General features: G+C 28.3%; 2 protein-coding genes across 3 annotated transcripts in view; both read left to right on the forward strand.

Annotated features, from left to right (window-relative positions):
- The first annotated feature begins 15 nt into the window (after window positions 1-15).
- On the forward strand, window positions 16-4773 carry LOC112685186 (116 kDa U5 small nuclear ribonucleoprotein component). Its single transcript, XM_025556992.1, has 13 exons — window positions 16-242; window positions 308-534; window positions 594-877; window positions 958-1082; window positions 1146-1270; window positions 1381-1927; window positions 1987-2347; window positions 2518-2697; window positions 2754-2931; window positions 2996-3167; window positions 3230-3341; window positions 3480-3778; window positions 4531-4773. The coding sequence occupies exons 1-13, from the start codon at window positions 129-131 to the stop codon at window positions 4732-4734; spliced, it is 2928 nt and encodes a 975-aa protein (XP_025412777.1). The 5' UTR covers window positions 16-128; the 3' UTR covers window positions 4735-4773.
- Window positions 4774-6433: 1660 nt separating this feature from the next.
- LOC112685225 (ecdysteroid-regulated 16 kDa protein-like) overlaps window positions 6434-18331 on the forward strand; it is a 29031-nt gene continuing 17133 nt past the window's right edge. Inside the window, exons 1-2 of one of the 2 annotated variants that reach the window (XM_025557055.1) lie at window positions 6434-6596; window positions 18019-18129. In XM_025557055.1, coding sequence (XP_025412840.1) covers window positions 6509-6596; window positions 18019-18129 — 199 coding nt within the window. In that variant the 5' untranslated portion in view covers window positions 6434-6508. The remainder of the gene's footprint in view (window positions 6597-18018; window positions 18130-18331) is intronic. The other variant, XM_025557054.1, reaches the window with a different exon arrangement.

Consider the following 18331-nt stretch of genomic DNA (forward strand, 5'->3'; position numbering starts at 1 on the left):
GTTAATTTAAGGTTATGTTAAAAATACACAATTGTTCGTTTCAAAACGTAAACTTCGATGATATACACATTGTAACATTATTTGCGAGTTGAATTTGTTGTATTTCGATTAGTGGCTAACTACATAAAATGGATTCTGATCTTTATGATGAATTTGGTAATTACATTGGACCAGAATTGGAATCCGATGAAGAGGAAGAAGAACAACCGCCATCTCCTGAACCTGAATCTCAAGACATTGATGTTTGTAAAACATTTAATTTGTTTATGATGATAGTGTATATTTTATATGCTAGTTTTTTTTTTAGATGATTGATGAAAGCGAAGATGGACCAGAAGAACCGGGTATGAGTGTTATTCTACATGAAGACAAACGTTATTATCCAAGTGCTGTTGAAGTCTATGGGCCTGACGTAGAAACGTTAGTGCAAGAAGAAGATGAATTACCATTAACAGTTCCATTAATTGCTCCTGTTAAACAGCATAATTTTCAAATAAAAGAACAACATTTACCCAATACTACATATAATATGGAGTAATTTTAATTTTATATATTTATGTAGTAGCATGGTATTAAGTGATTTCTGTTATTAGGTATTTGGCAGATTTAATGGATGTTGCAGGCTTAGTGCGAAATGTTGCATTAGTTGGACATCTTCACCATGGAAAAACCAGCTTAGTAGATTGTTTAGTTCGCCAAACCCATCCAGACTTAGGACAGTTAAATTTAGATTCAGCCGATGCTGATTTGATGCGGTATACAGATACACTTATGACTGAACGTCAAAGAGGTGTTAGTATTAAAGCAACTCCTGTAACATTAGTATTACCTGATGTAAATTCCAAATCATATTTAATGAATATTTTTGATACACCAGGTAATATTTTAATTAAATCAAGATAATTTTATTTGATTTGTTCATTAATTTAAATTATTATTCTTGTACTTATTTATTAGGTCACGTAAACTTTTCTGACGAGGTAACAGCTGCTCTCAGAATTTGTGATGGTGCTGTAATATTTGTTGATGCAGCTGAAGGTGTTATGTTAAATACAGAAAGACTTATCAAACATGCCATACAAGTTTGTGCTTCATTTTATAGTTCTTTTAGTTCTAAATATCAAATTTTTTTAAAATTATTTTAGGAAAAAATAGCAATCACTATTTGTGTAAATAAAATCGACAGACTAATGTTGGAGCTTAAACTTCCACCTCAAGATGCTTACTATAAAATTAAGCACATTATTGATGAAGTTAATTCTTTGTTAAGGTAAAAAATACAAAATGATACTAGGCTATATGTTATAGTATATATATTATTTAAACTACCCTTTTAAAGTTAAATAATAAGTTATTATTAAGTAATATTTATTTTTACAGTTTACATTCACAGAATGATCCATCTCGAATTGTATCGCCAATTATAGGAAATGTTTGTTTTGCATCTGCTCAATATGCAGTTTGTTTCACTTTAAAATCATTTGCTAAACTTTATGCTAATCATTATCCTAATGTAAAAGTTGAAAGTTTTGCTAAAGTTTTATGGGGTGATATTTACTTCAACTCCAAAACTAGAAAATTTTCTAAAAAATCTCCCCACAACAGCGCTCAACGAAGTTTTGTTGAATTTATTTTAGAACCATTATACAAATTATTTGCTCAAGTAATTGGTGATGTAGATACTACTCTTCCTGATGTTTTGGATGAGCTTGGGATTAAACTAACAAAACGTGAAATGAATATTAATATACGACCACTATTACGTCTTGTTTGTGGACGCTTCTTAAATGATCTCAGTGGTTTTGTTGATATGTGTGTTAACCATATACCATCACCAGCAGAAAATGCTAAAAACAAAATAGATACTATTTATACAGGACCTCAAGACACCGATCTTGCTAAAGATATGCTAGATTGCAACCCTGATGTAAGTGTTTTTAAATACGATTTGTTTTACAATATTATTAAATTAAATTTTACTTTTAGGGGCGTTTAATGGTGCATAGCACTAAAATGTATCCTACAGATGATTGTACATTTTTCCAAGTATTGGCACGAGTAATGAGTGGGACCTTACATGCTGGACAAGAAGTAAGAGTTTTAGGTGAAAATTATTCTTTGGTTGATGAAGAGGATTCTAGAATAATGACAGTTGGAAGATTATGGGTGCATGAAGCTAGATATAAAGTTGAGGTTAATCGTGTACCAGCTGGTAATTGGGTTTTGATCGAAGGCATTGATCAACCAATTGTCAAAACAGCAACAATTACAGATCTTATAACAACTGATGACTTATATATATTCAGACCATTAAAATTCAATACACAATCTGTTATAAAAATAGCAGGTATAAATACCTATAATATTTAATAAAATATTTGTTTTTAATGATTGAATTAAATGTGACTACACATTTAATTTATACATCTAACTTTTTGGTTAATTTCAAATATTTATCCTTAATTTGCACTTCAAAGATTCTATAAATATTTTATAAATTAATGAAAATTTCTTTAGTTGAACCTGTAAATCCATCAGAGTTACCCAAAATGTTGGATGGTTTGAGAAAAGTAAACAAATCATACCCTCTTCTTATTACTCGCGTTGAAGAATCGGGTGAACATGTTATACTTGGTACTGGTGAATTATACTTAGACTGTGTTATGCACGACTTAAGAAAAATGTATTCAGAAATCGGTAAGTATAATTTTTATTAATTCTTATTAACTATTTAAAATAATTTTATTTTAAAGATATAAAAGTGGCAGATCCAGTTGTTGCATTTTGTGAAACTGTCGTTGACACATCATCATTAAAATGTTTTGCTGAAACTCCAAATAAACGAAATAAGATTACAATGATTGCAGAACCATTAGAAAAAGGTTTAGCTGAAGATATTGAAAATCAAGTGGTCGATATTTCATGGGACAAGTAATATATATAATTACAATTCATTAATGAATATTATTTATCAATATTTATTTAATAATTATAGGAAAAAAATTGGTGAATTTTTTCAATCTAAATATGATTGGGATTTACTTGCTGCCCGTTCTATTTGGGCTTTTGGTCCAGATACTACTGGTCCTAATATTCTTGTAGATGATACTTTACCCTCAGAAGTTGATAAAAATGTTCTTAGGTCTATTAGAGATTCTATTGTTCAAGTAATTTTTGTGTAAAATCAAAATAGTTAAATATTATTATGTAATTTTGATTTAAATTTTAGGGTTTTCAATGGGGTACTAGGGAAGGACCTTTATGTGAAGAACCAATTCGTAATGTTAAATTTAAAATATTAGATGCAGTCATTGCTCCTGAACCATTACATAGAGGAGGAGGTTAGAATACTAATTACTTAATAATAGATTATTAAATAATCTATTAAATTAAATAAAATTAAAAAAAAAATTAAATTATTTATTAATTTATTTTCTTAAATTTTAAGAAGATCCTATTGATAAAAATATAATTTATAGGCCAAATTATACCTACTGCTCGTCGAGTAGCTTATTCTGCATTTCTCATGGCAACACCCCGTTTGATGGAACCATATCTATATGTTGAAGTACAAGCTCCAGCAGATTGTGTATCCGCTGTTTATACTGTATTAGCAAAACGAAGAGGACATGTAACTCAAGATGCTCCTGTTCCAGGATCACCACTTTATACCATCAAAGCTTTTATTCCTGCTATAGATTCATTTGGCTTTGAAACTGATTTACGTACACATACTCAGGGACAAGCATTCTGTTTGTCTGTTTTTCATCATTGGCAGGTAAAAAAATTATATTATAAATATTAAAATGGATGAGTTATAACAAAATATAAGTATAAATATCTTAATTAATAATTGTTCTCAGATTTTGTACTATTTTGTTTAATATTTACCATTTAGATTGTTATGCTTAAATGTGACATTTATCTAATGTCACAACATTTCATAACATAATTCATAACATGAATCTAACATTTCATTATTTAATTTATGAACTGAGGAGAAAATGAAACTAATGATTATGAAATTAACCTCAATACTGCATATACCTTTTAGTAGTAGTAGTACCCATAGTTGGTAATAGCTCAAATTATTTGGGGGTTTATGTCCTTCGGTATATTGATAAAAGGAAAACTCATGCTATTTTTATTTATAAAAGAATATTCTGTGATAATACATCAATAACATCATTATCATTCATAGTCAAGATATTTATGTAAAAGTATGCTAATTGTAGAAAAATAAGTCTCACTATGTGGAATAATTGACTGTTATTTAAGCCTCTAAGTTTCCTCTATTTACATTCTTCCTTTTATAAACATTTTCTGCTTGATTATCAACTAAACAGATTCTTCTTCAAGATTATCAAAACCTTATAAAAGATTTTATTTTAATCATTTGTAATTTTGTTATTTTTATTTTATAATCATATATTTTTATAACAACTTATACTTAAATTTAAATAATATAATATATATTTATATACTATTATTAATTTAAAATTTAATATAATTTGTAATGTTTATTTTTAGATTGTTCCTGGTGATCCACTTGATAAAAGTATAGTGATCAAACCTTTAGAACCACAACCTGCAACACATCTTGCTCGAGAATTCATGGTAAAAACTAGAAGGAGAAAAGGCCTAAGTGAGGATGTATCTATAAATAAGTTCTTTGATGATCCTATGTTATTAGAACTGGCCAGACAAGATGTATCTCTTAATTATCCTATGTAATAAATTACATTCATAATAAAATTAATTATACTTAATTTATTATTTGTTTATAAATTTAAAAAATGTGTTAGCTGCATTATTTTAAGTGATTTTATATTAAAGACAAGAAATATCCACGAGTATTTTTACTGTAATAAATAATAATTGTAAATTAAATAAACAAATTATCAAATATATATTTTATTTTATAAAACCTAATTAATTGAATTCAAAGTTTGTAGAAATATTCTAATGCTTATATTCATGCACATACAGTAGAAGCCGCTTATTAAGAACACGGATAATTGATACAATCGCATTATTGAAACAAAATGTCTAGGGACGGATTGGCCTTATATTAAAACATTGTAAATCAATCGAATTGTTAAAACAACACATTGGTTATTAAAACAATAAGGGCTAAGGCCGTCGAAAAATTTTGGTTATTCCACCTTTATTTTTTTTTCCAAATCGCTGAGGGCTGGAAATACCTTGTGAGGCAGTTCTTCAGCTCCTCAGCATTGTTTATTGAATGAATACAATACATTACTAATAAGATAATGATAATGAAGGGCCCTATCCCTTCTAATATGACCGATTGGCCTACAACAAAAGTTGGCTTAACTAAATTAGGTTTCTTCCCAAAAGCTCTCTATCGGGTTCCGCATCCTCCTTGGCCTTTATCATCACCCAACAGAACTCCGTGACCGCGTTCCAACTATCTACGTCTCGGATCATCTTGTTCACCAAAAGCATTCTGGTTAACCACCTAACCATTCCACCTAACCTAACCTATGATAGGGTGTATTTTTAACATTTTCCCCGGGCATAGAAATTCCTAGTTCCACCTCTGATTATACCTAGAGGTGCGTGGAGCTGGATCGACGGAATAATCGGAACATGGACACGAGTTTCCAAAGCTTAGAATTTTATTTTACTTGGATGTTGTTTTATGATGATATACTAGCAGGTTAATTGTAATAGCAATTTTTACGATGGTTGTTCAAAATTCTACTCGCATACGGACGCAATGCAATTTGTATTTTATTTATATATATTATATAATGCGTAATAGTGCAGTGTAATTTTGAATTTTTTATTGTTTTTCTTAATCTTAATCGGCCAATCTCGTAAAATCATTATTCTTCAAAAAATGGTGGGATGCAGAGTGTTTTCCAACGCACTTATTTTCTAACATTTATAATTTAAAAATGTTTGATTTTAATTTCTGATAATCGATTAATTGAGAATAAAATAAGTGAAAACACTTTTTTAATGTAGGCCTTTATATAATTAATAGGTATATATTTTATAATTATGTATAAACTTAAATTAATATATCTTTTACTCTACAAAGAAAAGATTTTCTTAATCACATGAATTGATTAATACAATTGCTAATCAACATTGAAAATATAACCATGAACATATGTAGTTGCTTATTATGGCCTTAACGATGAGGCATATATTTTGTAATTGTATTATTGGAAGAAATAAAAATAAAATTAGCTTGTTTTTAATACACCTAAGGTTGTATTTTATCGATAATTATATTTCTACTATCAATTTTGAACTACAAGTTATTTAATGTTAAGTGCAGATTCGTTATAAATTTGAAGGTACATTTATTTTTATTTTGTATTAAGTTTTAATTAAATACAAGCTGTGTTGGTAAATGTAGTAAGGAGTGTTTAATATTATAGAAGGTCATCTACTCGTAGTACCGACGCAGTCACTGTACAATAATTTTCACCAATCGTTTTTTGTTTCATTAGCTATTTAGGTATTTATCAAAATGTTTGATAAAATAATATTTATGAGTTTCTTATTAATAATACTTTTACATAAGAGTAAATCAACGACAGTTTATAAATGTGGTTCGAGTAAGTTTATTGTCTAATTTTTATTATTTTATTTATTTATATGACTGTGGATTTTGTACAGTTGAATTATGTAAGATTATCAGATTATATTATGGTAAAGTAAGTAGGTATTATGATATATTTAAAGACGAGTAACGATACATTTCAAAACCTCTATATTTTCTGTTCTATATTCCTAGCATTTTTTGTTTAAATTAAATTTTTAATTTGAATCTACACATTGATTAACCTAACATTATTATTTAGAGTTTTATATTACATTTTTTTTAAATGTACTAGATAGTCTAAGTAGACGTATTTAATATTTTATTAATAATTACAATATCTGAGAGTCGCTACAATTAGCGAGGTGAACAGTGCCACAAAAACCGGGTGTGCAGAATGTGCACCAAGGTTTACATAAATTTGGGGAAGGGGCCTAGTCCTAGCCTGAAATAAACTACACTTTACAGACACACACAATTATTCAATAATAAAAAGAACATTTTTTAAAATTCAGCTAAGGTTGTTATAATATTTTAGAATAATATAATATTTATTTAACAATGAGCCTATTGAGTATTTGAGTAGGCATACAACATACCTACCTAAACTACTTAAATAAATTGACTACATAAATATGTAGTGAAGTATAATATACGACAGTTATAGGTATTTAGTTTGATATATATATATATACATATATCATACACTAACCGATGTGAAACGTGTTTTAAAATCAAATAAAATTGTTACTTAAATTGAACAAAAATAAATCCTAGGAAGGGGCTCAATATAATTAACGTACACGGGTCTCCCATTTTGTAGTTGCGGCACTGGAGGTGAACAAGCTTGACTACGTTAACCAATGACCAAACCGCCTACATATTTTATTTTATCTTATACTATGCAAGTAATTTTTATATTATTATTGTATATATATTTTATAGTTAAAAAAAATAAGCAAAGTATGTATTTATAAAATGTTGATTTAAATGGAAGTTTTCTCAGCTTTTTCATCTAAACAATATTTTAAGTTTAATTTTTCCGATCAAACAAAAAAATAATTATTTGGGAAGATGCCAAAACTTAATTTCTGTACTCCAGAGCTTGCGCTAAGAAAATTTTAGAACTGCCCAACATTTTAATGTTTTTGTACATGATTAAAATTTAATAAATTTGTCACTTGCTAAATTCGCTTAACAACCACTGATTACTAACCAATATATTGACTACACATGTAAACACTTTATACATTATTTTATTTATTACACTTTGTTAATATTAATAACAAATTAAAATATTTATTTTTTTTTTAACAAAAACTATTAAACAAAATATACAATTTAATTAAACAATATTACATATTCCAATAATACGGAAAATTCACGATTTTTGGTACTGACCAAATTGGTTTATAGAATTGCCTATTTTAATTTAGAACTACTATAACTACCCATATTGATTAGAACTACCCATTAGCGCAAGCTCTGCTGTACTCTGTTTCTTCAATCTTCATAAAATGGTGTGAATAATTTAGTACGTATATAACAATCGGTAGCTTACAGTGGTTTTTTTACAAGGTAGGTACTTAAGGGGATTCGATCCGGATTACGTTTTCTATCAAAATATACCTATATTCTGCCAATTTTACTGAACTGCCCAATGATCGGATAAGACTCATACAAACATATTTGAATTCGTCATGAAGTTGACTTGAAAACGACTTTTTTACTTTTTTGAATTATTATTTTTATACCCTTAAAAAATTGATTTTAAAATCTAAAATAATAATAAATTTATAATGTAAATAATATGAAATTGATAAAATAATTTGAAAATGTAAAAAAGTCGATTTCAAGTAAACTTCATGTCTAATTCAAATATGTTTTTAGAAGTTTTATCCGATGACCAAGGAAACCAGTATGATTAGCAAAAAATTGATTCTTTTCGAAAAAAATAAAACTAAATCATATTCCTCACAACAGTGTGTATTGACTTGTGCATGAGCGTGGGGAAGTAACCCTCTTCTGCTAATCGTTGCCGTGCCGGCGCGGCGCCGCTAATTATAGTGCCCGCATCGTTATCAATCTGTTAATTTTATATTATATTATACCCAAATGAAATTGGGCTAAATATTGCAATAATTCAAAAACCTATAAATAAATTCTCAATGATAAGACATAGGTAATTTTGTAAATGAAAATTAAAATGTTAGAAATCAGCTATAGTAGCTCATTCGTATTTGATTTATAGTACAGCTTAAATATATAAAAATAAAACATAAATTCTGTGATATTTACATTATGCAGAACGTTTTGTCAAAAAAACGCCGCAGAAAATATCTGATAAAAAAACATCGAGGAAATTTTAATGCACTTAAAAAATGGCGAGAAAATCGTACAACTGACATGGTAAATCAAAATAGCTATATATTAATTATGATGTGTATGTGATAGCTATTTTTAATTTATTAAATATTTATTATATAGACGGACAGAAATATTTCAGCATTGGAGAATGAACCTGGTTATGGAACTAATACTTCAATGTAAGTCAATACATTTGTTTAGAGTTTTGAAGAACGATTTGTGCGGATAATCAAACTATGTTTAAAAATATATAATGAATAAGCATTTAAATGTTTTATATAATTCTTAAAAATAAAACTTATGTGTTATATTTATAGTCTATGGTACGTATAATTAGCGGTGCACGCAGGGGGGGGTTCAAGGGTTTGTAATTTTACGTCGGCAATAGTATTAAGTAAAATACGAACTATTATTGGAAAACTGATTCTGCCGCCGCGCCGATGCATTGGTGATTAGCAACATGAGATTAATATGGCCCGGCATGGCATATTGAAAGAGGGTATAGAGCGGGGTAATTACACACATTAGTGATCATTTACTTCACACACACTCTCATGGCGTTCACGCACGCGTGTGACAAATTGCACATATTCAACCCCTTAAAAACTACACGGATCGAATCCCCTTAAATGTAATATGAGCAGTTTGTTTTCATTTTCCGCTTTTCTCCAAGTTTCGATTTTAGAAGTGTTTTTGTAGGTTTTTAGAAGCAATTATGGAGTTGTTGTTAATGGACAAAATAACAGTTTCGTCAGCGTATGTTGTATAAATTAGTATATTAATTGTATAAGTCACTACTCTGCGGAACACCTGCATCAATACCGAAAGAGTCCGAAATTTCGTTTCCTTAACGTACTTGAAAAGTTCTGTCTTTTAAGTACGATTTGAGTAGTAGGGAGTAAGGTATCCGAAATATTTTACTAAAAATATAGCTGTACGTTCTATTTAATTGTATATTTTTATGGATATATATTTAAATTTATGGTATTATTGGCTTTTAAAATTTAGTCAAATTTATTTGATTGCCCGTTTGTTAAGAAAAGTCTAATGTTTTGAATGGGGTTTCATCTAGTTATTATTACAGGCAAATGGTCATTAGACAGGTCATATATATATATATATATATATATATATATATATCAGTAGCGTCGCCAAGATTTCTTAAAGGGGAAGGAGCAAAAATGAATCTTATAAAAATTAAACTTATATTGTTTCCTATAAAAAAATTGAGATGATTCGTATACCTATCTACTTATTATTTGGCCACATATGATATAAATACATTCTGCTAAAAATAATAAAATATAAAACAATTTTTTATTAATAATAGTTTATTATTAATAACAACTCAATAAATATAAGATAAATATTTTTAATATTAGATATTATGTACAATTACTTCAATCTACAAATTTCATCCTCCTAGGTGATTTTGATAAGTATTTGAAATTTCATCATTATCAATTTATGATAACAGATAATCTCAGCTTTAATAAGAACATGATAGAATTTATTCAATCTTAGAAGATACCAGGATTTTAAATTGTTATTGGTCTATTTTTATTTATTCAAAAGTTGTGATAGTTTTTTTTATATGTATGTTTTATGCAGTATTTGTGTGTGAAGAACCCTTATTGTTGCGAATCGTACTGGTGGATAAGAAATGTATAGTTTTTGTAAAAAAAATTCCGCCGCCTTAAGTCGAACACTGATGATGATTCTTACCAATAATGGATCCATGTACAGAAGTAAAAAAAAGGTCCTCTCCACTTTTTAATTCTAAATAATATAAATATAGGAACATAAATTTAAATTTAAATTTAGTATTTTTATTCCAAAATAATAAAATCTTATATAAATGAGTAGCTACTATACATTTTAATTGAAATTGAAACGATTGTCTAAAGTTATGATTCCAACAAAACGACGTTTAGAATTATAGTAGGAAATAGGAAAATTTGTTTTTTATATTGGTATGTGTATTATAAGATAATAATGATTTCTTTCAAAATTTGAAGATCGTATTTTTTTTTTTACTAATCCAGTATCGCATTTGTATATTTGTCTTGTGCGCGAATTGCTATGAAAGTCTGGATACGCCTATGCAGTGCTTGAATTGGGAAAATTATGTAGAGGAGATCAGTCCAACGACTTAAAAACTGCTTTCCATGTATGCCACACCCCACTCTACAACATTACATATATTTTGAATACGATTTTTCAGCTATACAAATATTTAAATTTCAAATATTAATATTAAGAACAAACCAAATAACGAATAAAGTGTATTTAATTACACGTGTTTTTAAAGTTCGTGTACACTTATATTAAAAGTTCATATACCGGTGTATTATATTGTAAATATAATGTGTAAATATTCAAAATTAAAAAAATTATTTATAGGTACTTATTTATATTTTGTCATTAATAAAGGGTTGTTTCTGGTCATGCTTTTTAAATTTTGAATATTTACACATTATATATATTTATAATATAATACACCGGTATATGAACTTTTAATACACGTGTACACGAACTTTAAATATTCGGTTATTCCTACACACTATTGTTTAATGTTCAGACTACGTGTACACGTGTTCAAGGCTGTAACTGGAAAAAAAATTGGGGGGGTCTAACATTATTATATAAGGGGGCTCCAGCGTATCATGTTTTAAGGAGTAATATTTAGGCAATTCACATAACATGAACATTTGGGCTATGTCTATGTGTGAGTAATAAATGAACATTAGTGTGGGTAATCAATTATCATGTGCCTTGAACTATCGGTTAAGGTGGGATCCCACGGCGCGTGGCGCGGCATTGCGCGGTGCAACAAACGCGCCGTGGGATTGGTGGGGCGCGGCGCGGCGCGTCCGTTACTGATGATTGTCGGTGTTGGTGTCCCGCGTCAAAGGAAAACCGGTGCGGCGCGTGTATTCATATTCCACGACGTCGTGGCGCGGCTTACAATTTTTCTGTTTGGCACATAATTTCACCACTTGCCATAACATAATATGCAGCAGCACAAATTTTTAGTTTTAATTTTTTATCATAATCACCCATTGTTGTATATTTAATTAAATAACAATAAATATGGCAGTAAAAAAATAAAATTAAACTAAAACACTGCGCAACACATAAAAAATACAAACAAAAATAACCAACGTCCGTTCTCTGAAAGGAAAAGTAACGCAATGATCAATGCAAAGATTCAAACTGGCACGGAAATTTGCCGCGCCTGGAAACGCGCCGATCCACGCGCCATGGGATCATGTAGAGGCGCGCTCGTGTAGTGGCGCGTGTAGTGACGAAGTTCACGCGCCGCGCCGCGCCACGGGCCGTGGGATCCCACCTTTAACAGTATTACGAATTCCCAGAACTACGTATAATTAAAATGCTATAAAAATGCCAATATATTATGTTCAATTGCGGGCGTTATCTTTTATTATTATATTACCTACTCACTATTCAGCTTTCGCTGCGATTCCCAGAAATGTACAATTACATTATACTACACAAAAGAATCACTTTGTTATTTCATAGTTATTAACTTATATATTACTTAACTTTTTTTATACAAATAAAACCATTTAATAAAGTAGTATTACAAACCATCCCCGATAGGAAAAGGATAAATTAGCTTAAATAATTAGCTGAAATTCAAATTATATAATTATATTCCATACTTAGGTATATGTATTTCTTTATTGCAGTTTTTTTTAAATATAATATATGACTATAGCCTGAGGCTACCTTTTACTATTAAATAAAAAATATTTTAGGCGTTTTTTAAAATTTTATGATTTAAAATTATAATTTAAATATAAGATTTTTTAACTACAAAAAATTGGTAGTGTTTTGACAATTTTGAAAACTACTATGAACCACCCCTCACCAGATTTTTTTTGTATACGTGCCTGGACGCAAGTGATTCAAAACATGTGCCATAGCAGACTCAAATATAATAAATTACGAACAAAAAATTAAATATTTTATAAGTTACATCTGTTTGTCTATTATTATAGCCGTCGATAATAATAATATAGGCATATAGAACATTAGTATATATATAACTACTACCTACGTTCTACAACTGTCGTCTGTCATTTTACAATGAATAATATCCATAATAAATGTTTTATTTACCGAGTCACAGTAGTAAGTTGTTAGTAAATTAGTAAGTAATATTGTTATCTATCAAAACATTTTCAGATTCTGGCAAATGTGTATTTTCCTGTTGCAATTAAAATATAAGAATACAGTCTGAATAATCTTCAATTTTTAGAATATTATTCTAAATTTTATATTTATATAATTACCTGATCACCGCAGTTATTTTGTATATCAATTTTTTTATTCTGTACATTTTGTAATCGATGTTTTTTTATTTTAGGTGCACTTAACTTACGTCTAGCTTTTCTCCCATAACGCCAATCTTTACCCATTTTGTAAAAAATTAAAAAGAACACAAAACTTACAGACAACCTTAATGATCGGCGTGTTGTGTTGAAATCAAATGATTCATAAATCATAGGTAGTATTATTATATTTTGTATTTCCTTAAAATTTAAATATATGTGGGTTGTATTTAATTTGGAAAAAATATAATTATTATTATGGACTATTATTATTGTCGCCCATTAGTAATGTTCTATAACTATCCAATAATCCTTATCGGCTAATTGTTTCCGACTTTCCGAGAATCTATCACGGACCGTCGGCAGCCGCGAGCCGCTGTGCCGCCGAAATAAACTATTGCACGCGCAGGCACATGTCAATACTTTACGAAAAATAAAATATATTCATGTTTGCAATGCTATAAAAACTACTAAAAGCGGTAGTAAATTAAATATACTACCTGAAGTAATTTTGAAAATATGGTTGAATATATAAACTTCTAGACTATGCTCTTTAGGAATCACTTTTTTTGATTTAAAATTAGATGTGCCCAAAATAAATACAAATGTAATGCAATTATTTCATGAGATTTTTGAAAAAAAATCGTTATTTTAAGGTCCTTTAAAATTGAAAATTGAAAATCGACTTCCTAAATAACTTAGATATTTTGTCAAAGAGTTCATACACGTATAAAAAGTTAAAATCGGACATTCCGAAGTATGTGTAATTTACTACCGCTTATTGGTCTAAAACGCACGAAAAATACGTCTGCTGCGTTCCCCTTAATACAATTTATAGTTAATAAACTATATTCACCACTAAAATGTTTCTACTTTTGAAAATTTCGGGGACGTCCGGACCCCTGAACCCCCCCCCCCCCAGTTACGGCCTTGCACGTGTTTATCAACACATGTACCAAACCGAGAGCCCTAGTATATAGTATATAGTTGTATACTAAAATTACCTTCTAAAATTAGGCCTATTCTAAAATAGTGTTCAAATCATAGACCTCATACTAATGCCTTAGTATAAAGTCAATGTTCAATATAGGTGTTGCTATTTAAAAAAAAATATTTTACTACGCATGCGCGTACCGAAATGATAATTTTAAAATGGATCTATATTTGTATATTTATATATCACTAGCTTGTAAAAAAATTTGATTTATTCCAATATAATCTGGCCGAGAAATTCGTTGTTCTCTAAACTGATGAACATACTCTATATGATTTATAATAGGAATGGTATATATATATTATTGATGGGTTGAACCCTGATTTTTTAAATCGAACCGAACTTTAAATTATTTTTTCGAACTCGAACTGAACTAAACCATCATATTTTTTACCGAACCGAACCGAACCGAAACTATTATGATTTTAATTCGAACTCAATATTTTTTATTATGTACATTGTACCTTCCTACAAATTAAAACAACCATAATTATTAATAACAATTGTATTTTAAGTTTTCGTATTACCTATTCTACATTTTAACTTTTAAGTCTAAGTAATTGTATTATTTACAATACCTACATTTCAATTTTAGATAATTTATTATTCTTCAAAACCAGTATTGTGCTTTCTCATGTTGTCTTGTAGCTTATAAAATATTCATTGAGTATTGAGTGTAATATGACAATTCAATCAGTACATTTTAATAATATATAAAAAGTAGTAATAATCATAGGTGTGCGCAGACTTTGTCCGCAGAGGGGCCCCTTAAAAAAGTGAAACAAAGATTCTTGTACTAAAGACTACTAGTATAATTAAATATTTTAAATTTTATAAATTATTTATTTAATTCAATATGCAAATATAAAAATAAATACTATTTAAACTTACACAATTTATATCTAAGAAATCCTTATTTACATATTATTATACTATTTACAACTCCATCCTTCTGTCCATGGGACTAAGGTTTTTGAATGTATCAATTACATCTTCAATTTTTATATTATATGCAAGTTCTGATTAGTCTGATTAATAACTAATAACTTTATTACATTTATTCACAGATATCAGTTCTATACTATAAGATTAAAACTGGCTTTACTTTATTCATGTAAAATGTAAAAATGTTCGCTATTTTGTATAGTGTAGATAAATATTTATTAAAGAAAAAGCTAGAGTCCGCAGGGGGGCCGCGGCCCACCCGGCCATCCCCGTGCGCACGCCAATGGTAATAATAACTATAATTCATAAATATAGAATGATTAGTAGAATTTATAATGTAAGACGTAAGTTGTAAACATGTTTTTATTAACAGCACAGTCGCGGTATCGGAATATTACCATGGATTTACCCAAAATAGATTTTAAGCTCTACAATAAATATGATAAAAACAAAAAGAGCTATATTATGAATATAGATACACTGTCTCTATTGGTGATAAACAACTTATTAATGTTTTGATCGGCGGAGGGTGGATGTGTAACAGGCGACTGGAAAAATAACATTATTATTATTATAATAGCATTATTGTTATAAATAATGCATAACGTGCTCGCTACAGATTATCACTTTCTATCACTAATAGTCTAATTCAGTAGTTCCCAAAATTTTTTTTCCGTGGTGCCTTTTTTTGGACCCAATCAAGCCACGGTGCCCTGACTGTGAATAACATCAAAGACAGAACAAAAAAAAATCTATTGATAACCAATTTTATTAATTTTAATAAAATTTAACTTAATTATAAATTAATGCACTTATAAATTTAAAAATAGATAAGTAAAAATTATTGTTATTATAATTATAATTATTATACAAAAATATAGGATTAAAATGAGAATATCTGATTATACAATAGAAAATATTACATTATTTATAATACATTTTTTACGAAAACAATAAGGAAAAATCAATTTTACACAATTTTAACTATTTGTTATGATCGCGGTGCTCTTAGAAAGTGGTCGTGGTGCCCCTAGGGCACCGTGGTGCACAGTTTGGGAACCGCTGGTCTAATTATTTCTAAATAATCATTATCAATTTTTATTTTTCAAAAATAACGTTTGAAGAATTGTACAAATATTTGGTTTTCCAACTATCGTAGCCAGGAAGTCTAGTTCCACAAATATTTTCAAATTCGATTTTCGAACAGTAAAAGATGCTCGATTTTTTTCATACAGAGTTCGAATTTCGAACCGAACTGAACATCAAGGGTTCGGATCGGTTCGGTTCGAGATTCGAACAGTTCGACCCATCACTAATATATATTTATAATTTTTAGAAAAATGAATACGAAATTTATAATTTATATTATAATATATGAATCTAATTTGTAATTTATTAAAATAATTGGCGTGGTCGTATTTATAAGTTAATTTTATAGTGTTTTTATTGTACACAATCGTATAAATATAACTCAAATTAATGGTTATTTATTTATTATTAAATAAAAAAGTCTCCGATTAAAAATTAAATTAAATTTGTGTTTACTGTATGTAAACAACAATTGGGAGGGGGACATGGAGCACGTGCCCTGTTACCTATCCTTGTATCCACAACTGACCATAACGTACGGACTCTAAATATACGTGTACACGTGTATTTTAATTACATGCACTTTAGCATCGTTTCTATACAACACGTACAGGACGTGTTCTTATATACATATGAAATAGAGACCTCTAGTATACTATATACCAGGGATGGGCAACTCGAAGTTACTAGAGGGCCAATTTTTAGAAAATTTAAATCTAGCGGGCCAAAGCATAGAAAAAAAAGAAAAAAAGAAAAGAGGGTCATTCAAAATATGAATTTTAATTAGTATTTATATATATGGAATTAATAAATTCAACACACACGATAGCATAATCCGAATGGTACGAAGAAACTGATATAGTTAAATAGTTTAGTAACAGCTATGGTTGAAAGCCATACTTATATATTCATATGACATTTAGACATTTAACGATGTTTAATACTAGATAACAATTATTATATTGATAAGTTAGAGCATAGACGATAAACTTTAAAATTGTATGATATAATTTTAAAATATACTACGGACCAAATAAAAAAGGCTTACGGGCCGGATGCGGCTCGCGGGTCGCCAGTTGCCCACCCTTGCTATATACTGTATATCAACTATGATTCCAAATTGAAAATTGATTGAATATAAGCCATTTCATTATTAATAAATAATAAATTTTTGCGGTTCATTAAAATGCATAAAACTATTTATAATTATTTATTATTAAATCGAACGATGAAATAGATAAAAATTATAAAATAAATTTTATTACTTTGAGTATAAATATATATGATAATATTTTTCCAATTTTAACGAGCTTACTATATTTAAATAAATTAAATGTTCGCATAAGTTACCCAAGTACATATTAATTATTATATTAATACAAATACTTAATTTTATTAGCGAAAATAAGTATAAAAAAAACTACAATAAAATGATTCAGTGCAATTTTGGAGATCTCTTTAATAATAAAAATACTAAATTTAATTAATAAGTAAATAATATTCAAATCATTCTTTCGAATTATTAACAAAAAAATTTAAAATAAAATTACCGTTCATATTTTGAAATTTAATTTTATTACTGTTATTTAATGAAACTATTTTAAGATAAAAAAAATCACTTAATATTTAAAATAATTATGTAAATAATTGAAGTATTTTTACATATTATGTTCTATTTATTCCAGAAAATAAAGAAGTTTTGAATAATACCCTGGTGATGTTTGAAAATTGTACTATATCTAGATGTCCGTTAAAGAAAAACAGTACTATGCACATTGAAATAAAATTTAAACCAGGTTTGTACTAAAAAAATCTGTAAATAATAATAATATTAGGTCTAACTGACTATTATTGAAATATAGTTAGCTATAGGAATTTTATCATACCATACTATACGTATATACCTATAGTTGATAGAGTTTTTTCAAAAACTTTTAGTCATAAAATTTAAATTTCTGATTACTATTTACTAAATTTTTTATTTTTTGATATTTCATG

This window comes from Sipha flava, unplaced genomic scaffold, assembly GCF_003268045.1.
Source record: "Sipha flava isolate LNK unplaced genomic scaffold, YSA_version1 269_pilon_pilon, whole genome shotgun sequence".
NCBI classification, from domain to species: Eukaryota; Metazoa; Arthropoda; class Insecta; order Hemiptera; family Aphididae; genus Sipha; species Sipha flava.

Bases quoted from the DNA above. Each gene is read 5' to 3' on its own strand.
- LOC112685186 (XM_025556992.1), top strand. From the start codon at position 129: ATGGATTCTGATCTTTATGATGAATTTGGTAATTACATTGGACCAGAA. The intron at 2,698-2,753 runs GTAAGTATAATT...TTTATTTTAAAG, and splicing joins AAAAATGTATTCAGAAATCG to ATATAAAAGTGGCAGATCCA. The intron at 2,932-2,995 runs GTAATATATATA...TAATAATTATAG, and splicing joins GTCGATATTTCATGGGACAA to GAAAAAAATTGGTGAATTTT.